The sequence below is a fragment of the Esox lucius genome, chromosome 21, assembly GCF_011004845.1.
Source record: "Esox lucius isolate fEsoLuc1 chromosome 21, fEsoLuc1.pri, whole genome shotgun sequence".
Taxonomy (NCBI): domain Eukaryota; kingdom Metazoa; phylum Chordata; class Actinopteri; order Esociformes; family Esocidae; genus Esox; species Esox lucius.
In genome coordinates this window covers 20,114,141-20,136,865 of record NC_047589.1, presented here as the reverse complement: position 1 = coordinate 20,136,865, position 22,725 = coordinate 20,114,141, and the positions used below count along the sequence as shown (strand labels likewise).

The window sequence follows — 22,725 nt, the reverse complement described above, 5'->3', positions numbered from 1 at the left end:
CTGTAATCGTAAGCAGAAGCTAACGGGGGAAAACATGTTTGAAGTAAGACATTTTAAGATTGCACAAAAAAATCCATTTAATGATTTTAGCAAACATTTTAGCAAATTATTTTACATTTTTCACAATACATGTGAGCTCAATTTCGCTCCATACACTAAGATCTAACTGAAACCTGTAAAGAAGACCCACTAAGATCTCACTGAAATCTGTGCAGAAAACCCATTAAGATCTAACTGAAACCTGTACAGGAGACCCACTCAGATCTAACTGAAACCTGTATAGAAGACCCACTAACATCTCACCGCTAATTTGATGGAAATATCTGCAGTAAAAACAAAAACCTGGCCTCTGTTTACAGGGTAGATAAAGATAGGCAGTGGGATACATTAAAAGATTATCTGAATGTTGGGAGAGTGCCACTTTCTCCAGCATATCATTGCTAAATGATAATCCACCGTCTGCATTGTGCGGTTTATTTCAGATAAATAACCTATGATGATGTTCGGTGAAAGCAAATATGCAATAGACTTGGATACATATTAGCCCATATGCAAATTAATTAAACACATTTGTACATCCTACCACTCAATTTAGCTTTCTTGGCATTGTATAATGGCAATTGCTGGATGCACTCTCGTATTGTTACATCATCATTGTCTTGAAGTTTAAAATATTCACACTGCAGCCATTTTAAAACCTTTCCAAACTCTACAAAAGTTGGGTGTCTTGCCTGTAAGACAGTGTTACGTCATCACATTCTGATATAAATAACTTTTTTCTGGTAGTTTTTTCCTGTCTGTCTGATATTTAATGTGAAATCATAAATGCATGTAGTACCCTAACCATTTAGTTCTAAGCGGAGTATAGAGAACATAATCATCTTCAGTCTTTTGGCTGTGACTTTCATACACTGATCTAAGGATTATGTAAAAATGTGATTGATGTAACAATTTGTTAGTCTGGTACGCCATTGTATTGAAATATAAACCCTATTGTTTGTCCCTCAAATGTTTTTTTAGAAGTACATTCCATGTCAAGCTATATTTAGAAATGATGCAAATTGATTTAACAATAAACTTGTTTTAAGTAATTTAGCTGATGCTCCCATCCATAGCAATTCATAATACAAAGTGATTAGATATGTTTTCATACTATCTCAAAAAGGCCACATGTGGGAATCTAAACAAGTATTGGAAGTGTCATTCTAGCAGATGTACAGGGGATGCTGCTAAGAGTCAGTAAGTAATACACAAAGAAATAAAACCATCTCCAGTCATTGTCCTCATCTTTTTCAATTTGACTCCATACCTTATACAACTGGGATTACTTCTTTATAGGGGCTTGTCTTAAAAATTACCTCACCCAAATGACTCACCTGTTACATTTCACCTGTGCACCTCCCCTTCATCAGATTAACAATATAAGTACTGAAACTTAAGTTAGCTATCCAGGAAGACTGGGGCTGCCTAGATGTGGAGAGAGAGACAGGTGTCGAAGGGTAACAGGTGGAGTTTTTTCAGGACAAGGAGTAATTATATTCCTGCTACAAACCACTGGTATTGAGACACTGGTACAAAAATGGGACTTGCAGTAAGTCTGTGTTGCATTTTTCATTACAAATATGTGGATTGAATAATGTTGTATTTTTTTGTACGTAAACCAAAATAACTCATTATTTATCTCAATTTGTCTCATGAAATTAATTTCCAAACTCTTAATTTATTTCCTGATTAGGAAAAAGTCACACTGACAGTTTATCTGCTCATTAACATCCTTTTTGATTTACAGAACAGGATAGATGATTATAAGCTTGCAGCAACCTTGGAGAATGATGAGAAGAAGCGTAAAAAGCAGGTGTACAAAGCAATGGACAAGATGGATATGGAGAAGCTGAAAAAGGAAGTTGACTTGGTGAGGAAAACAGATTATTTAGTATTGTTTTAATCCATTAATCTAATATAGTATATTTTAGCCTGAAAGTAGTATGAAAAATGTTAACCAACAACACCAGCCTATGCTTTCCTCCCCAACTTGATGAATTGAAGAATTTCTATACTGTGAAATGTTAAGACCAATACAAATATACAGAACAAACATACATACAGAGCAGTTGACATGGGAATACATATTATTCCAAATTCAATTTTTACATCAAAGCAATGAAGTTGGCTGTTTTCGTACACAGTCCCAGAGAAGATTGCAATGGTATGTCTTTAATAATTAAGGGAAGACTAAGATCCAGAGTTCCTTTAAATCATGTGGGGGATCGCATTATTTTGAATGGTCCTTTAATTCCATTCCACAGATACAGTTCATCACCATGTTCTTTTTGTAGTGCAAGAAAAAAAAATGTGACCAGTAGTAGATGCATGGTTTTATTTATGGCTCATTTATACACAAGCATTCAAACATTTCACTTCGAAATGGGTCACATAGAAATGTCCTTCTTTTTGAACTAAGAACATTTTTCCCATTTAAATAACATCAAATTCATCAGAAATAGAGTGTAGACACTGTTCATGTTGTAAATGACTATTATAGATGGAAACGGCTGATTGTTTATGGAATATCTACAGTACATAGGCATACAGAGGTCCATTATGAGCAACAATCACACTTGCAATGGCATATTGTGTTTGCTAATTCCTAATCTTGCTAAATTGATCATTTTAAAAGGCTAATTGATCATTAGGGAAGCCTTTTGCATTTATGCGAGCACAGCTCAAAACTGTTGTGCTGATTAAAGAAGAAATAAACCAGGCCTTCTTTAGAATAGTTGAGTAACTGGAGAATCAGCAATTGTGGGTTTGATTACAGGCTCAAAATGGCCTGAAACAAAGAACTTGCTTCGAAAAAATTCAGTGTACCCCCCTGTCTATTCTTGTTCTGAGAAATTAAAACTATTGCATGCAAGAAATTGCCAAGAAACTAGTGATCTTGTACAGCGCTGGTGCACAACTGAGCAAGAGGCCAAATACAGATGCCTCACACGTCCTCAACTGGCAGCTTCATTAAATAGAATCCGCAAAACATCAGTCTCAACGTCAACACTGAAGGGGCCACTCCGGGATGCTGTCTTTTTAGGCAGAGTTGCAAAAACATCCTCAGACTGGCGAATGAAAAGGATAAGATGGGCAAAAGAACATAGACACTGGACAGAGGAAGACTGGATATATTTTTTTTTTGGACTGACAAATTTAAGTTTGATGTGTTCATATTACAAAGAAGAACATTCGTCAGACACCGACCTAATGAAAAGATGCTGGAGGAGTGCATGACGCAATCTGTCAAGCATGGTGGAGGCAATGTGTTGGTCTGGGGGAGCTTTGTTGGTGGTAAAGTAGGAGATTTGTACAAAGTAAAGGGATCTTGAAAAGGGGCGGCTATTACTCCTTTTTGCAATGCCATACCCGGTGGACGGAGCTTGATTGGAGCCAACTTTCTCAGGACAATGACCCAAAGCAGAGCTCAAAACAATGCAAGATCTATTTAAGGAAGAACCAGTCAATTGGTATTTTGTCTGTAATGCAGTGGCCAGTGCAGTCACCGGATTTCAACCCTATTGAGCTGTTGTGGGAGCAGATTGACCGTATGTTAAGTAAGAGGTGCCCATCAAGCCCATATCTTGTGGGAGGTGGTTCAGGAAGCATGTGGTGAAGTCTCTTCAGATCACCTCAATACATTGACAACTAGAATGCCAAAGGTCTGCAGGGCTGTAATTGCTGCAAATGGAATATTCTTTGATGAAACTAAAGTGTGAAGGACACAAATATTACATCAATAAAAAATCATCTTTCTAAACTTGTCAATTGCTATATTTCTTATTCCTTTTGTTATATTTCCTATTCAAACTCATTTTATGTATGTTTTCATGGAAAACTTTTCAATTGTATTGTATATGATGTTCTTTATAAGAGCTTTTGCACCCATAAGTGAGCAAGACCAAATTAACATGCCTCACAAATTGCATAGGGGGTTATACTGGAGGTTTCATTAAATCTTCAGTGACAAATGTTTTTTGCCATTACTCAATCAAATGTAATTTAGAATAACATTTTTTTTACTGTCCATTATGATACAGATGCCCAGCCTAAAACCAAAAAGAGTATGCATTAAGATATTTCTTTTGTCTGCCATATTGATGCTGCCATTTTGGGAAGCATCTGTTCAGCCTGTAGAAGTGTTGTGCAAGTGATTTAAAATGCCACTTGTATGCCATTTGTATTGATATAATTCCATTTGTATTCATATACTATATTGTAGAAAGATATTACTGTACACATTATTTGTGGCCAGGCAGAGGAAATTAAGAATTTCAATACTCTGGCTTAGGGCTGTAGCCATGCACTCAGCAACAAAGAATAGCCTTTCGCCATGATTTTCTTTTTTAATAGAAAACAAAACATACAACAGGATCCGACATTATAAAATTACTTGCAATAATATTTGGGTCAGAGTACATTCTCTTATCTTGATGCAGCACTAATAGGCATGACCAGCTGTCCACATGCTCAAGTAATTTTTAGAAGTAAACATTTGGCTTTTCAAGACTTTCCTAAAAACAACTTATATAAACATTTGTCTAGTTTAGTATCTATCAAATGTTGAAAGGTTTAAATCCCTGTGTGAATATCATAATAGAAGACTTGCAACTATTAAAATGTGTGGGTGTCGGGTTTTAGGAAATGTGAGTCAAGAAAGGTTTTGTATAGATATGTAAAACAAGATGCTTCTATTTCTAATTTGCTTACCAAAATGCATCTACAGTTGAACAGTATGACCATTAACGTTTCTTTCTGACCAGTTCACCAACACAACCGTTGTTGTATTTAACTGCAAATATCCTTTCATACTTTCAGTGGGGAGAACAAGTATTTGATACACTGCCGATTTTGCTGGTTTTCCTACTTACAAAGCATGTAGAGGTCTGTAATTTTGATCATAGGTACACTTCAACTGTGAGAGACGGAATCTAAAAATCCATAAAATCACATTGAATGATTTTTAAATAATTAATTAGCATTTTATTGCATGACATAAGTATTTGATCACCTACCAACCAGTAAGAATTCTGGCTCTCACAGACCTGTTAGTTTTTCTTTAAGAAGCTCTCCTGTTCTCCACTCATTACCTGTATTAACTGCACCTGTTTGAACTAGTTACCTGTATAAAAGACACCTGTCCACACACTCAATCAAACATACTCCAACCTCTCCACAATGGTCAAGACCAGAGAGCTGTGTAAGGACATAAAATTGTAGACCTGCACAAGGCTGGGATGGGCTACAGGACAATAGGCAAGCAGCTTGGTGAGAAGGCAACAACTGCTGGTGCAATTATTAGAAAATGGAAGATGTTCAAGATGATGGTCAATCTCCCTTGGTTTGGGGCTCCATACAAGATCTCACCTTGTGGGACATTATGAGGAAGTTGACGGATCATCCCAGAACTACATGGCAGGACCTGGTCAATGACTTGAAGAGAGCTGGGACCACAGTCTCAAAGAAAACTATTAGTAACACACTACGCCGTCATGGATTAAAATCCTGCAGCGCACGCAAGGTCCCCCCTGCTCAAGCCAGCGCATGTCCAGGCCGGTCTGAAGTTTGCCAATGACCATCTGGATGATCCAGAGGAGGAATGGGAGAAGGTCATGTGGTCTGATGAGACAAAAATAGAGCTTTTTGGTCTAAACTCCACTCGCCGTGTTTGGAGGAAGAAGAAGGATGAGTACAACCCCAAGAACACCATCCCATCCGTGAAGCATGGAGGTGGAAACATCATTCTTTGGGGATGCTTTTCTGCAAAGGGGACAGGACTACTGCACCGTATTGAGGGGAGGATGGATGGGGCCATATATCGCGAGATCTTGGCCAACAACCTCCTGCACTCAGTAAGAGCATTGAAGATGGGTCGTGGCTGGGTCTTCCAGCATGACAACGACCCGAAACACACACAACTAAGGAGTGGCTCCGTAAGAGGCATCTCAAGGTCCTGGAGTGGCCTAGCCAGTCTCCAGACCTGAACCCAATAGAAAATCTTTGGGGGGAGCTGAAAGTCCGTATTGACCAACGACAGCCCCGAAACCTGAAGGATCTGGAGAAGGTCTGTATGGAGGAGTGGGCCAAATACAGAAAAAAGGTTTCTGTACCAAATATTAAGTGCTTTTCTGATGTATCAAATACTTATGTCATGCAATAAAATGCAAATTAATTACTTAAGAATCATACAAAGTGATTTTCTGGATTTTTGTTTTAGATTTTTGTTTTATACTTCTACATGCATTGTAAGTGGGAAAACCTGCAAAATCGGCAGTGTATCAAATACTTGTTCTCCCCACTGTATATACAATATAGAATTCTCATCTTGCAGCATCATGCATCCATCATGCATTTTCCCATTTGGTCAAAGTCCTCAGAAAACAAATTAAAAGTGAATTGAGGAATTGAGAAAAACAAAAAAACTAAAAGCGTAGTAGTACAAAATAAATCATGTAATTTATTATAGTAAGTACAGTAGCTGTGTTTATATCTGTCACATAAACTGCCATACTTGTGTGCTTTAACTAAAATCATTACATTTTGCAGTTAAAGAAATTGGTATAAATTGGTAACTATTAGCTTCTCTTATATGCTGACCACATTCCTAGGGGCCAACCAGCTGAAAAGAAGATTTAATCTCCTAAATAAATCCTTATCAGCCAATTCAAATGTCCTACATAGTTGGACGTGAACCAACATGTTCTACCTTAAGCGTCCTATGGACTTAAGCATGTTCTGGATCTAACTACATCATGATATGATGATTAGATCCCAGAAAGCGGCACAAGTCATGTAGTGAATTACAGAGTTGTCTTTCCACTATTTATTACATGTTTTATATCAGTGGTTTTATTAATCTAGCCCACTTACACGCAGACCAGCATCTGAAAAACAGTTCACTAAAGGGAGTGGAGGTTGTGGAGGTTGACAATTGGCTTGCCTGCACTATATAACATTTTCACCCTTTGACATTTAGATTAAAGTGTACTGCATTATAAAAACCAATAACCTGTGGTTTTTTTAATTAGGTCATAACATGTCTATCTTATTTGGTCTCTGTATTACTGTATATGGACTGTGGATTGTTGCAGATCAGAATTTATAATCTAATTACATTCAACCAATGATTTGAGATGTGCATTTCAACTGGCCAAAGACATACAAAAAATGTACAACCCCGTATCCAAAATGGTTGGGACATTTTAAAATGTAAAGAAAAACAGAATGCAACACGTTTCAAAAAAGGTTGGGACACTGTAAAATGTAAAGAAAAACAGAATGCAACACGTTTCAAAAAAGGTTGGGACATTTTAAAATGTAAAGAAAAACAGAATGCAACACGTTTCAAAAAAGGTTGGGACACTGTAAAATGTAACGAAAAACAGAATGCAACACATTTCAAAAAAGATTGGGACACTGTAAAATATAAAGAAAAACAGAATGCAACACATTTCAAAAAAGCTGAGACAGAGGCAACAAAAGTGGGATCACCACTTTCAGTGATCCCACCTTTGACTTTGCAGGCAAATTGTACTTTTTTTTTGTGTAAAATTGCAAAGAGTTTGGGGATATCATCACCTACAGTATATAATATAATTAAAAGATTCAATATTGGATGGTCATGATTTTCAGGCTCTCAGGTGACAGTGCATTATAAACAGACACAAATGTGCAGTGGACATCACTGCATGGGCTCAGGAACACTTCCGAAAACCATTGTCTCTGAACACTGTACGTCACTGCATCCACAATGCAAGTTAAAACTCCACCATGCAAAGAAGAAACCACATACAAACAAGATCCAGAAATGTTGCCACCTTCTTTGGGCCCAAGCTCATTTAAGATGGACTGAAGGGAAGTGGAAAACTGTTTTGTGCTGATTTTTTGGGGGGGGGAATCATGGACAATGCAATCCTCAGTCCACAGTTCAAAAGCCAGCATGCGTGATGGTATGGGCATGCATATGCACACATGGCATGGGTGACGTGTACATCTGTGAAGGAACCATTAATGCTGAACAATATATACAGGTTTTGGAGCAATATATACTGCCATTCAGACAACATATTTTTTAGGGAAGGCCATGCTTATTTCAGCAAGACAATGGCAAACCACAGTCTGCACATATTACAACAGCATGGCTCTGTAGTAAAAGAGTTTGGGTGCTAAACAGGCCTTCCTGCTGTCCAGACCTGTCACCCATTGAAAACATTTGGTGCATTATGTAAAATACAACAAAGGAGACCCTGTTGTGCAGCTGAAATCCTATATCAAGCAAGAATGGGAAAACATTTCACTTTAAAAAATACAGCAATTGGTCTCCTCAGTTCTCAAATGCTTACAGAATATTGTAAAAAGGAGAGGTGTTGCAAGAGGTGTTTAGTGGTAAACATGCCTCTGTCCCTACTGTTTTTGAAATGTGTTGCTGGCATCAAATTCAAAATGGGTACGTATCCAAAAACAACAAAAACAATTTCACAGTTTCAACATTTGATATGCTGTCTCTGTACTATTCCCAATTAAATATAGAGATAACGGATTTGCAAATGATTGCATTCTGTTTTTATTTTCTTTTTACGCAGCGTCCAAACTTTTTTGGAAGCAGGGTTGTACTTAACCCACAAAATATTCTGGCTTCTGTTTCTAAAGAATAGCACATTTTTATCATATCTCAAGGATGTTAAACATAGTTTTTTTCAATTTTTGAGTCATTACGATCTGTGTATGATCTAATTCACTCTGGGAAATGCATTTGTCGGGAATATGTAAAAACATGAAAGTGAATTACGAACCATTACCTTACAAATAACCTAAAAGGTGAATTTAGAATTAGACATTAAGAAAATGTGCATTTTGTTACTCATTGGCAAATGCATTGACTTCCTATTACTCAATGTATACAGCCCTTAGTGTGGTACACTGGCCATTTCCCACAAACCCCTGAGGTGCCTTATTGCTATTATGAACTGGATAACAACGTAATTAGAATTAAAATTGGCATATCCATTTACGTACTTATATACCACGGCTTTCAATCTATCTGCATTCAGGGCTCTAATTTATTATCAAATACATGCTGCACAATGTTATATTACAAATCATTGCATATTGTTTAAAATTATTTGACACATTTGTTTAATACGCACAAATCTTTAATATGCACAAATATGTATATTTTGTTTATGTAGTACACAAAATATTTTGTATAATTTTACTATAGGTAAAAATAGGAGAACGTATTAGTTTAACAAGGAACTGTTCATTTCTTTTTGCATCCACTCTTCTGTATTTTTTTCTCCCTCTCTAAATTTAGGATGACCACAAGTTGAGCTTGGATGAACTTCACAAGAAATACGACACAGATTTAACAAGGGTGAGTATGTGTGTTTGAATGTGGTGTACATGTCTCAGTGTTTGTTACACTGAGAAACAGTGGTCCTAAGTAATGTATCTGACTGTACACTGTCTGCCTTCAGCGTCATGGTAACATCATTATCTACCACTGCCTCTCTGCATATAGAGTAAAACAGATGTACAGTCCATCTTCCTACAGTTTAGAGTTCAGAGTTCCATATATGTAGTCTTTTCAGATTGTGCGACGCCTTTTACACACCATAAGCAGCTATGCCATTTAGTGTCAGATTTCATAACAGAGTGTATTGATAGATACAATTTCATAATGCAATTTGGCCTTGACAATGGTAAAGCATTGCATTTAATTAACCATTCAGTGTAATTATTATCAGCTAATACACTAGTAATTAATTAAGAAGATGCTTTTATTTAGAGGAATATGCATTAGTAAGTGCGTACATTTTTGTCATTTTCTGGGATGGTTTCTGCCAAAGTAAGATGTGAATATGAACATTTCCTGGCATGAACAGGCTATACTGTTAACTTCAAATAGTCTCAAAAATGTGTTCATGTATTGCAAGTATCATCACAATTTGTGGAGCTTATGAAAATATGGTCTTTAGTGCATAAAACAAAAGCTTGAAAACACAATACCGCATTTACAGGTGTATAATTAGTAACTTAACCTTTTATCATCATTTTGATGTAATCACTGTGATTCTACATACTTCACTAGCTAATACTAAGGGGAGTACACATCATTTTTGTTAGCTAACGTTGACATCACATGTATATTTGGCAATATCATGATGATGGCAACATTGTTTTTAACAAAATATTTGCCTACTTAGCAATGTTGCTATATTTCCAAGCTCTTGTAGTGTAATTTAGATGATACCGTTACTAGCCCCATTTCAACCTGTCATCAGTATGGCTATGGCATCTATAGAATCTTAGCGACCATGGAAATTGGCACTTGAAATGCATTTTTTTTTACTATGGACCTCATTAGCTCAAGTTGGGATGCTGCTTTAAGATCTATTAATAGCAATGGTTTCATGAATCGGTTTCAGTGTTTTTACCAACACATTCATGTTAAATTCACTGGCATGAAATACAAAATATAAACAAATAATTAACTCCAAAGGTTGATACGCTGGCTCTTCATATAGGCTATGCACAGCATAGCGTCAAACATTCATTCTAAATGTTAACATTTTAACATCCCTACACCACCCAGGGTCTAACCTCAACTCAAGCTAAGGAGGTCTTTCTTTGTAATGGCCCAAACACCCTGACCCCTCCACCAACTACCCCTGAGTGGGTGAAGTTCTGCAAGCAGCTCTTTGGCGGGTTCTGCATGATGCTTTGGATCGGAGCTGCCCTCTGCTTTCTAGCCTATATGATCCAGGTCGTGTCTGAGCAGGAGCCAGACAGTGATAATGTAAGAATTACAGGATTCAGAAAATATTGGAGATTTTGCAAAAATGACAAACCCTTTAGTGGATTCCACACTAGATAATGCAGTATTTTCATAATATTTTTGCCCTTTTCACAGTTGTACCTGGGTATTGTGCTCTCGGTTGTTGTCATCATCACTGGATTGTTCTCTTACTACCAAGAGGCAAAGAGTTCAAAGATCATGGACTCCTTCAAGAACCTAGTCCCACAGGTTGGTGCTCTATATATAAGGGGTTAGGGCTCTACAATCCGTTTCACATACGTTCAGTGTCACAGTGGGATTTTAAATGTAATAACTACATTCCCATTTTGGCCAAAACTGTTTTCATGGTAAAATAATTTACTGTGTGCATTTCTATGTATTGTAATCTGTAACTTTACATCTTGACCATACTGTTATGCATTCAAATCTGTATAACCACTGACAATGTAGCAAACACTGGTTATCCGTGATGGTGAGAAGAAGAACATCAATACTGAAGAAGTGGTGGTCGGTGACTTGGTTGAAGTTAAAGGAGGAGACAGAATCCCTGCTGATTTGCGCATCATCTCTTCCAGTAGCTGCAAGGCGGGTACTTTAATATCCATTAAGGAATGTGTCACTCAGGTGTCATTCATTGTTGTACTGATGCTATTCTCTTTCTCCACTCAGGTAGATAACTCTTCTCTCACTGGTGAATCCGAGCCCCAAACTCGTAGTCCCGACTTCACTCATGACAATCCCCTAGAGACTAGAAATATTGCCTTCTTTTCTACCAACTGTGTTGAAGGTAGAATCATAAAAACGTCTGTAAACAGTCATAGTTATTGAATAGTTAAAATAACTTGACATTTGGTAATTAGCTACTTTGTTTTTGTGTCCTTCCAGGAACTGCCAGAGGTGTTGTCATCAACACTGGTGACCACACTATTATGGGTCGTATTGCCACCTTGGCTATGAGTCTGGATGGTGGGAAGACGCCAATCGCCATTGAAATTGAGCATTTTATCCACATCATTACCGGTGTGGCCATCTTTCTGGGCCTGACTTTTCTTATCCTCTCCCTCATCTTGGGGTATGGGTGGTTGGAGTCTGTCATCTTTCTCATTGGAATAATCGTTGCCAATGTGCCAGAGGGTCTGCTGGCTACTGTAACAGTGAGTGCTGATGAAAAGTTTAACAAAAAAGGTATTCCTTACCACCAATCCCTCAGATATTGTTGTATATTCACAACACTCCGCCATTTTTATTATAGGTGTGCCTAACTCTGACTGCCAAGCGGATGGCCAAAAAGAACTGCCTGGTGAAAAATCTGGAAGCTGTGGAGACCCTGGGCTCCACCTCCACCATCTGCTCCGACAAGACCGGAACCCTGACCCAGAACAGGATGACTGTGGCCCACATGTGGTTTGACAACCAGGTCCATGATGCCGACACCACGGAGAACCAAAGTGGTACCTCCTTTGACAAGACCTCTGAAACCTGGGCGGCCCTGGCTAGAATTGCTGGCTTGTGCAACCGTGCTGTCTTCCTGGCAGAGCAGACCAATGTACCAATCCTCAGGAGAGATGTGGCCGGTGATGCCTCAGAGTCTGCGCTGCTGAAGTTTGTCGAACTCTGTTGTGGATCTGTTAAAGACATGAGGGAAAAGTACAGTACAGTTGCAGAGATCCCCTTCAACTCCACCAACAAATACCAGGTGATCACATTTGCTATTTATGGTATATGTGGCTAAACTGTGTTAGTGTTAAACAGGGTTAAACAGGAGATCTGGAAGGTGGTATGTTTGGCTTAAAATGTATGTTCTCAATCAGTTCTGTATGTATCTGCATTCAGTTCAGTGCCAGAATGTCTAATGTGGGCTACTACCTGATCATTGCTTCAACCCTCCTTATGCTGATCATCTGATAAAAGTATACATTTTATTTCTTAGCTGTCCATTCATAAGAACCCCCTGGCTGCTGAGTCTAATCATCTACTGGTATTAAAAGGAGCCCCTGAGAGGATTCTGGATCGCTGTTCTACTATCCTGATACAGGGCAAAGAACAGCCTCTAGATGATGAGATGAAGGAATCCTTCCAGAATGCCTATGAAGAGCTGGGTGGGCTGGGAGAGAGAGTGCTCGGTAAGAGGGCACCCATCGTGTCGAGATATATGAACTCAGAGGTGTTGGACCTATTCTATAGTCTTGAGCATGTTGGATTTGTTCTAGTGTTTGTATCACTCTGTGTTCTATTCAGGTTTCTGCCATTTTCAGCTTCCTGACAAACAGTTTCTGGATGGCTATGACTTTGACTGTGAACAATGTAACTTTCCCACTGAGAATCTGTGCTTTGTTGGCCTCATATCCATGATTGACCCTCCCCGTGCTGCTGTCCCGGATGCTGTGAGCAAGTGTAGAAGTGCTGGAATCAAGGTATGGAAATGAAATCATACCCAACTTAATCACATATGGAATAACCATTATATTCCAACCGCTCTGCATTCCTTCTTTCCCTTAGGTTATAATGGTCACTGGTGATCACCCCATTACTGCTAAGGCGATTGCTAAGGGTGTGGGTATCATCTCTGAGGGTAATGAGACTGTTGAAGACATTGCTGCTCGTCTGAATGTTCCAGTTTCTGAGGTCAACCCAAGGTATGGTCCAGTTTCCTATACACCTCAGTCCTCCTTACCGATGTGCAGAACAATTTAGACTGTTTTGTTTAGTCTATGTTATGACTTCCAATCTACCTACACTGCAGGGATGCCAACGCATGTGTCATCCACGGTGGAGAGCTGAAGGACATGACAGAGAAACAGTTGGATGACATCTTAAACTATCATACTGAGATTGTGTTTGCCAGAACTTCTCCTCAGCAGAAGCTCATCATTGTGGAAGGTTGCCAGCGTCAGGTACTATTTTATGGAACTCATGATCAGTCATTCAGGATGATCGCATTTTCTGTTGCTCATGTCTGTAAACACCTTTCTTACTTATCATAGGGTGCCATCGTGGCTGTTACAGGTGATGGCGTGAATGATTCCCCTGCCCTGAAGAAGGCTGACATTGGTGTTGCTATGGGTATTGCTGGATCTGACGTTTCCAAACAGGCTGCAGACATGATCCTTCTAGATGACAACTTTGCCTCCATTGTCACCGGTGTTGAAGAGGGTAAGAGAAGCTCTGACAATGCCCATTAATCTGCTGAGCTATAAATACTTTAAAATAAATACTTTAAATATGTACCTTATCAACCTAACAATCCCTCCGTCTCTCCTCAGGCCGTCTGATCTTTGACAACTTGAAGAAGTCTATCGCCTATACACTGACCAGTAAAATTCCAGAGATGTCTCCATTCCTCCTATTAATCGTTGCTAACATTCCACTGGCCCTGGGAACAGTCACCATCCTCTGTATTGACTTGGGAACTGACATGGTGGGTGTTTCATAGTGTGGATGCTCCTCCCTCTAATCTTTGATAAACAGTATGATTATGTGCCCTGGTGCATTCCAAAGCATAATTCACACATTCATCACCTGTTAGGGTGTTCGGGAGTGTTTTAGTTTTTTTTTTGGCACAGTTACCAATAATACATTCCTAATTTGGATTATCTTACCCATCATTACTTTCAAGATCCCTGCTATCTCCCTGGCCTATGAAGAAGCAGAGAATGATATCATGAAGAGACAGCCCAGAAATGCCAAAACAGACAAACTGGTGAACCAGAGGCTCATTAGCATGGCCTACGGTCAAATTGGTAAAGCGTCTGCTTTGCCTGTCTTTTGGATATAATTTTAATTATATTAAGTTAACATCAGCAATGTCGTTTCACTGACAAATTATTCATATATTCTTTTCTTCTTCACAGGTATGATTCAGGCCACAGCTGGGTTTTTCACATACTTTGTGATCATGGCTGAAAATGGGTTCTTTCCCACAGATTTGATAGGTATCCGTGTGGACTGGGAAAACAGCTACATCAACGACATTGAGGACAGCTACGGTCAACAATGGGTCAGTTCAAACTCTGGGCCCTTTCAATCTCCCTTCAATTTCTTTAGTATATTCTAGTACATATCAAGAAATATGAGAGACACAAATAAATGTATAGGTTTGTTACAGTATGAACACAGACAAGAAGTCATGGATCAGGGTACAGCTGGCATTTTGGATAGTCAGCAAATGAAATACAAATAATGGTCCTGAGAAATCAGTTACTGTCAGACTTCGGGCTTTTTAGTGTGCTTGCTACTATTCCTCCAGAAATGTAATTTCTGCAGCCCCCTGTTGATTCCAATACGCCACTGGTGCCCAGGCTCAGAGTGGACTGACTGTAATGTGATTTCTATTACTGCAATGGTACAATATACAGTAGTTAAATATGTATTTCCTCTCCTTTTTTTCTACATTCTCTCTTTCTGTGGTCTACATTTCATCATTCAGACATATGAAAGCAGAAAGGTTGTCGAGTTTACGTGCCACACAGCGTTCTTCGTCAGCATCGTTATTGTGCAGTGGGCCGATCTGATCATCTGTAAGACCAGGAAGAATTCCCTTGTTAAACAGGGACTAATGACGTGAGTACACACACTTCTGGTACACACCTCTTGTACACTGCTGGTAGAACATCTCCACATTCCTTCAACCCAATAACTCACTTTGAAATCCATATCGGACCTGGTGGTTTTGAATCCAAGATATGTCTTTCCTTTTTTTCTTCCACCTCAGGAACCGTGTTCTACTTTTCGGCTTGTGTACCGAAACGGCCATGGCTCTTTTCCTGTCCTATTGCCCTGGATTGGATGTTGCTCTCAAAATGTACCCACTCAAGTTAGTATACGCTTCACATTAGTTTGGAACAGCCCATCATTGGCCTATATTGGCCCTGTTTGATGTTATTCTGTCATATATTACAAATTTAGGTTCCACCAACAGCATGAAGACTGACGTAGGTTGCTGAAACACATGGGAACGGTTTTGTGCTAGAACATATGGAGGGGATCACTAGCAATAACGACATTGTTAGCTGTTCAGAAATGTGTTGAGGAACGATGATTCCATTGAAACTGTGTCCGATTCTTGCCAATAAGCTATTCTTCTTCTACACTGTTTACTGTGACCTTTTCACTTTTTCCACATTTTGTTATGTTACAGTCTGTTTTTATAATGAAATAGATTTTCGCGTCATCTTTCATCAGGCAGTTCCCAAAAAGGAATGAAGCAAAAACAGATTTTTAAGTACTTTTGCAAATCTATGAAGGAAAACAGGACAGAAATATTACATTTACACCACAGCACTCAGTACTTTTGTTGAAGCATGTTTGGCAGCAATTACAGCCTCAAGTCTTGTTGGGTATGATGCTACTAGCTGGGCACACTTGGGGACTTTCTCAATATTTTTCTCCGCAGATCATTTCAAGCTATGTCAGGTTGGATGGGGGACATCACTTCACAGTCATTATCCTGACTAGTCTCCCAGTCCCTGCCAATGAAAAACATCCCCACAGCATTTTGCTGCATCCATGCTTCTTCCTAGGAATAGTATTGGCCAGGTAATGAGCAGTGCCTGGTTTTCTCCAGACTTGACACCTGGCACTCAGGCCAAAGAGTTCAATCTCAAAGTGCCTTTTGGCAAACTCCAAGCGGGCTCTCGTGTGCTTTTACTGAGGAGTTGCTTCCACCTGGCCACTCAACCATAAAGGCCTGATTGGTGCATCTCCACACTGCATCTGTTGATGGAATCTCCATACAGCACTGTCAGAGTGACCATCTGGTTCTTGGTCACCTCCCTGACCAGGGCCCTTCTCCCTCGATTGCTTTGATTGGGTGGGTGGCAACCTCTAGAAAGACTGTTGATGGCTCCAAACTTCTTTCATTTAAGAATGATGGAGGCCACTTTGTTCTTGGGGACCTTCAACCCTTCACCAGATCTGTGCTTCAACACAATCCTTTTTCTGTATGGACAATGCCTTCAAACTAATGGCTGTTTTTGTGCTCTGACATGCACTGTCAACTGTGGGACCTTACACTGAGAGGTTTGAATATACCACCACATTCCAATCAAGTTGTGGAAACATTTCAAGGATGATAAATGGAATCCATGGTACCTGAGCTCATTTTTTAGTATCATAGCAAAGTGGTCTGAATACTGGTGATGTTTTTGTTTTCGATGAGGAATATATATTTTAGAATAAGACTATAAAGTAACAAAATGGCCTCTGAATACTTTCTGAATGCACTATATGTTTTCATTTCAGCTAGTGAACTAGCTGTATCATACATATAAAGCATTATCTTAATTGCAACTGCAAATCTGTCATGGAAAGTAAAAAGTATGCTATTTGGTAACATAGCCTGTATTGAAGCATTTGGGGATTTTTTTTTTTGCATGCTATGGTGTCCAGGGTTGTTTTTTGGTGCAGTATATTACATTCATGTCATTTAGCAAACAATATTATTCAGAGCCACTCAGTAGTGAGTGCATACATTATCAAACTAGCCCCCTCATACAATGTTTCTTTGCCACTCTATACTGTACACTACCATTTTAAAGTATGGGATCACTTATAAATGTTAGCCTTGTTTTTGAAAGAAAAGCACTTTTTTTAAATAACTTCAAATGATCACAAATACAGTGTAGACATTGTTAATGTTGTAAATGACTATTATAGCGGGGGGAAAGCTGATTTTCAATGGAATATCTACATAGGGGCCTCAGCAAACATCAGTCCTGTGTTCCAATGGCACGTTGTGTTTGCTAATCCAAGTTTATCATTTTAAAAGGCTAATTGATCATTAGAAAACCCTTTGGCGGTTTCCAAGGAAATGTCACAAGGAAATGTCTTAGTGACCCCAAACATTTGAACGGTAGTGTATATTGTAAATAATGTATATTACCCAGTGAATAAGGATACATTGACGGTAGAATAGTGGAGGTAGAATAACAATAGTCTACACTGCCCATTTAAATATTGCAGTGTGGCCAAGTGTAGCCTAAATTGAAAAGCTCAATGTTCGGCACAACTCGAAGACGAAAACGGCAGAGGTTTAGGATTATTAAACATTGCCTTGCTGGTGGGCGGTAAAATTAAAAAGTATACCCAACCCTAAAGCTAAATGTAGGCTGAAAAGACTATGCATGTCATCTCATAGGAAAGTACATTGCATTTTGACAGAAACATCCAGTGAGATAATCGGATGTGCCACTTAAAGATCACATACACAACACTGATCCATGTTTTAAAGACGGATGGATATAACAGAGGTTAACTGTCCTCTCACAGGATCAGTTGGGGTTCACTAGCTTGCTGTTGTAATGGGATTTACCGCCCAATCCTAAGAAAACAAATCAAAACATTAATGGGCCCTATAAGCGCATTAGCTCTTTTGTTTTGAGCCCCTTTATGAACTGTTTTTTCTTTGGCTTCTGTCTCCCCTCAAATCTTCTCTTTGTCCTCTCTTTCCTCAGGCCTTGGTGGTGGTTATGTGCATTACCCTACTCTCTGCTCATCTTCCTGTATGACGAGGTTAGGAAATACATTCTGCGACGGAACCCAGGAGGTGAGTGCTCAGGGAATATGGACGAGAACATAATCAAGTTAATCAAGCTTTTTTTTTTTACATTGAGCTAATATTTAAGATTATTAATTAATTTGGATAAGGCAAGTGGCGAATTACTAGCTGGGATTTGTCTCCTGGAAATTTGCAGTGTGCCAAAACGAAATCTAAAAAATGTGTTCTCTGTTCTCTTTTTGTTTTTTAATAAGGTTGGGTGGACCAGGAGACATACTACTGAAACAAAGAGGCCAGGATTACTGTCACTCTGGTACTGCATCTCAACCAACAACATTACATTTAACTCTTATGTAGCAGTTTCAGCCAATGAACACTGATAATGGACTACAGTGAGGAGGTCTTGATTATTCTCATGTAATTTGGGATAAACATTAATTATGTACAACTCTATTCAATCTGTACCACTGAAGTATTACATATTATTTCCCATTTTTTCTCCAGTTGAGCTGAAATGTGCAGCGTTTACCCTAAATATATAAATAGGAGCATTGCCTTGAATGTAAATCCAATAAAGAATTGTGCTGATCAAGTACATTTTGACCAGTTGTTTTATGGAGTTAAAACAGCGAAGTGAAAAAGCCCCATATCAGTATACATTTTATTGGAATAGGAATAAAAACATTTTGGATTTTTGATACATTTAATATTTTCGTGGATGGGGTAATTGCCTAACACAAAGCCAACATGTCCTGTTGCTTAAAAATTTGAGTTCTCTAAATTGATTATATAGTTTTTTCAATTAATTGCTATTAATCTACAGCTAAAGAATTTCCTATTAATAAATATATCTATGACTTTAAGATCCCAAGGACTGGTGTCACTTTCTGTTATGAGCACACTAAGACATTGTGAACCAGTATAATTTCAAACGAAAACTAGCTCTGTTGGGGTTGCTGATCAGTCCATCAGTGCATTTGGCTGAGGAGTATAGAGTGGTGGGGTCAGAGAACAATATACAACAGAGTGACTAAGTGTGTAAGTCAGTATGTCGGGGATATACAGTGGGGAGAACAAGTATTTGATACACTGCCGATTTAGCAGGTTTTCCTACTTACAAAGCATGTAGAGGTCTGTAATTTTTTATCATATGTACACTTCAACTGTGAGAGACGGAATCTAAAACAAAAATCCAGAAAATAATTAATTTGCATTTTATTGCATGACATAAGTATTTGATCACCTACAAACCAGTAAGAATTCCGGCTCTCACAGACCTGTTAGTTTTTCTTTAAGAAGCCCTCCTGTTCTCCACTCATTACCTGTATTAACTGCACCTGTTTGAACTCGTTACCTGTATAAAAGACACCTGTCCACACATTCAATCAAACAGACTCCAACCTCTCCACAATGGCCAATACCAGAGAGCTGTGTAAGGACATCAGGGATAAAATTGTAGACCTGCACAAGGCTGAGATGGGCTACAGGACAATAGGCAAGCAGCTTGGTGAGAAGGCAACTGTTTTTCAGGGAAGGCCTTGCTTACTTCAGCAAGACAATGCTGAACCACATTCTGCACATATTACAACAACATGGCTCTGTAGTAAAAGAGTCTGATTGCTAAACTGGCCTACCTACAGTCCAGGCCTGTCACCCATTGAAAACATTTGGCGCATTATAAAACAAAATATATGACAAAGCAGACCCCAAACTGTTGAGCAGCTGAAACCATATATCAAGCAAGAATGACAAAACATTTCACTTTCAAAAGTACAGCAATTGGTCTTCTCAGTTCCAAAATGCTTTTGTTAAAAGAAGTGGTGATACAACACAGTGGTAAACATGCCTCTTTCCCAACTTTTTGTTGCTGGCATGAAATTAAATTAAGTTCAAATCAATTTAGGCCCAATTTGTTGTCACAGAGCAACACAAATCTGCTTGACATCCCCAGTTTACAGACAAAAGAATAACCATCACTCCACTAAAAATGCTCAGCTAGCTTTCCCCTTTTACAAAGGAATATTTGCAGTGGAACATCTGGGGCCTCATTTATCAATCATGTAAGTACAACCATGCCAAGTGTGAGACTTATCAATATGAATGTTTTCTTGAGAGTGGTCATACATTAATGCATAACCAAACCAACACAACAGCTAAGATTGGGCAGACACACAATGCCAAGAGGTGGAATGAGGGAACTTCTTATCAAACATAGCCAATGTAAGGTGGAATATATATATTTTGATGATTGAAATTGGGAGACAAAATTTTAATTCTGTCTTGTTTTTATTAAATAGTTTGTCCGTTGTGAACTGATGAAACATAATTTTTTTTACGTAGTCAGACAAAGATTGTTCATAGTATTCTCTGTAGCTAACGTCCCCATATTCTCGGCCACCCCCATATGTTTCTAGCAGTGGGAGAAGTCAATCCTCTCAAGTTCAAAATGTAAATGCGCTGGCAAACAACAACACATTTTGCTATTAAATCTTCCCTTTCAGCTAGCCCACCACCATTTATATAGAGATGTATGGAGTTTACTATTGTTTTTTGTGATTTAAAAAATGTCATGTATGGAAATTGTTTTAGACAAATTGCAAATTGTGAAATTCAACTTACGACCGACCAGACATCATGTAAAATTTAACTGATCAGTCCTTTTTTTCTTTACCAGAAGGCATGAAATGTAGCTATACGTTTCTACTAGACACTTAAGAAAAGACTATGATATGTCATTTGTAAAACAAATAAAAGGAAATAAAATGTAATTTTAGCTACGTTGCTAACCAATGTTAGATTCTGTCCAAGTTTGATCCATGAACAAAATAAATGCAATCGGAAGTCAGGGGAGAGACATCTTTATTCAGCATGAGTCTATGATGTTGACCTTCCATTTTTCTCTCATTTTCTCTCTCTTCCATAATTACAAGTTAACACAGTCTTTTATGCCAGGATACATAGGAGGCAGTCAATGATTGTAGCCAACCATAACACAGTCTATTATCATCCAATGAGAAAGGTTTATCCTACATGGCAAGCTTGTATGATATGTTCCAACCTGCCCTATGGTCCATGGGTCTATCGATAGAATCTATGACAGTCACATGGGCAACTCTTAGCAGGAGATATGGACTGAATGTATGGACAGGATGTGGGGGCCCATCAATAACAGGCAACACGTCCTATCTATGGTCCTTTGTTCAGAGTCAGCATATTTGTGTTGTGTTAAGTTTCTCATGCCCATTTCCTATCACCAACTACCTGAAAATATTGATATTTTTACTGAAATCCCAGAAATGATCATTAATGACAAGCTAGCTAAAATGTGTATGTCACTAATAAGCAGAAAACACTAATTACTTGATCAAATGATTATTTAGTACAAGAAGATATATTTCAAAAATGCTGTTTGATATGCTGATAATAGGGGGATTTATGCTACATCCAAGTTCTGACACCATCAGAGATTTTGGAAATGGACCTTGTTGATCAGTCTGGCCACTTATCTTCTTGACAAATCACATGTTTTCCATGTATAAAAAATACAAAATATAGAAAGAAAGAAATTACATTAAAGGCAGTACAAATGAAAAACATCAGATATACAACAACATAAGAGGTTAAAAACAAAAGAAGAATAAGGCTGAGCAAAAGACTGAGAACACTCAAAGGAAAAGCTAGGTAAAAAACAAGTGTTTTAAGATCCTTTTTAAAAATGTCCACAGTTTTGGCCCACCTCATGTTTTCTGACACCTATTCCAAAGGCTGGCATAAAAGCTAAATGCTGCCTCTCCATTTCTTTTGGTCCTTGGCTGTGGAAAAGCTAAAACTGACTAGAACAAGATGACCTGAGCGAAATACCGGGTAAATAATTTAAAAGCATCTCTGACATGTATTGGGGTGCACAACCATGGAGTGATTTATAAACTAAAAAGAAAATCTTAAAAATCACCTCCAAAACTCACAGGTAACCAGAAAAGAGATTTTTAAACAGGCATAATGTGAGATCTCCTTATGATCTTGGTCAGTACCAGAACTGTATCATTTTGTGTGTTTTGTAGTTGACCAATGGCTTTATTGGAGGGACCAGACAGGGGAGCATTACAGTAGGTAACCCTGCTTGTAATTAAAGCATGCGTGAGTCTCTCCACATCAATGTAATAGAAAACGGAAGCAACTTGGCAAAGTGATAAAACAGTTTTGATGACATTCCTAATATGTGACTCCGGAAACAATTAAGAGACCACTGCACTTTTTTCTTTCCTTTCCAAAAAAGTTGAAAAGGACAGTTCTGAGTGTAGAACAGAAGTGTTCAATTTGCAGGGGTCTCTTTATTTTAACCGTTCTGTTCCTCATTCAAAACCTTCCTTTTTGGCTTTTTAGAAAGGAA

General features: G+C 38.5%; 1 protein-coding gene across 1 annotated transcript; it reads left to right on the top strand.

The window, feature by feature from the left end:
• The first annotated feature begins 1,466 nt into the window (after positions 1-1,466).
• On the top strand, positions 1,467-19,452 carry LOC105019473 (sodium/potassium-transporting ATPase subunit alpha-1). The gene is made up of 21 exons (XM_010885692.3): positions 1,467-1,591; positions 1,790-1,912; positions 9,356-9,415; positions 10,637-10,840; positions 10,955-11,068; positions 11,291-11,425; positions 11,510-11,627; positions 11,726-11,994; positions 12,093-12,536; positions 12,771-12,963; positions 13,079-13,254; positions 13,340-13,476; positions 13,584-13,734; positions 13,825-13,993; positions 14,104-14,258; positions 14,457-14,580; positions 14,692-14,837; positions 15,267-15,400; positions 15,552-15,653; positions 18,292-18,383; positions 18,590-19,452. The coding sequence occupies exons 1-21, from the start codon at positions 1,580-1,582 to the stop codon at positions 18,616-18,618; spliced, it is 3,087 nt and encodes a 1,028-aa protein (XP_010883994.1). The 5' UTR covers positions 1,467-1,579; the 3' UTR covers positions 18,619-19,452.
• Positions 19,453-22,725: the final 3,273 nt, after the last annotated feature.

Coding starts and splice junctions, on each gene's coding strand:
- LOC105019473 (XM_010885692.3), top strand. Junction 12,537..12,770: donor ACTCCACCAACAAATACCAG/GTGATCACATTT, acceptor TTTATTTCTTAG/CTGTCCATTCATAAGAACCC. Junction 15,654..18,291: donor CTCAAAATGTACCCACTCAA/GTTAGTATACGC, acceptor CTCTTTCCTCAG/GCCTTGGTGGTGGTTATGTG.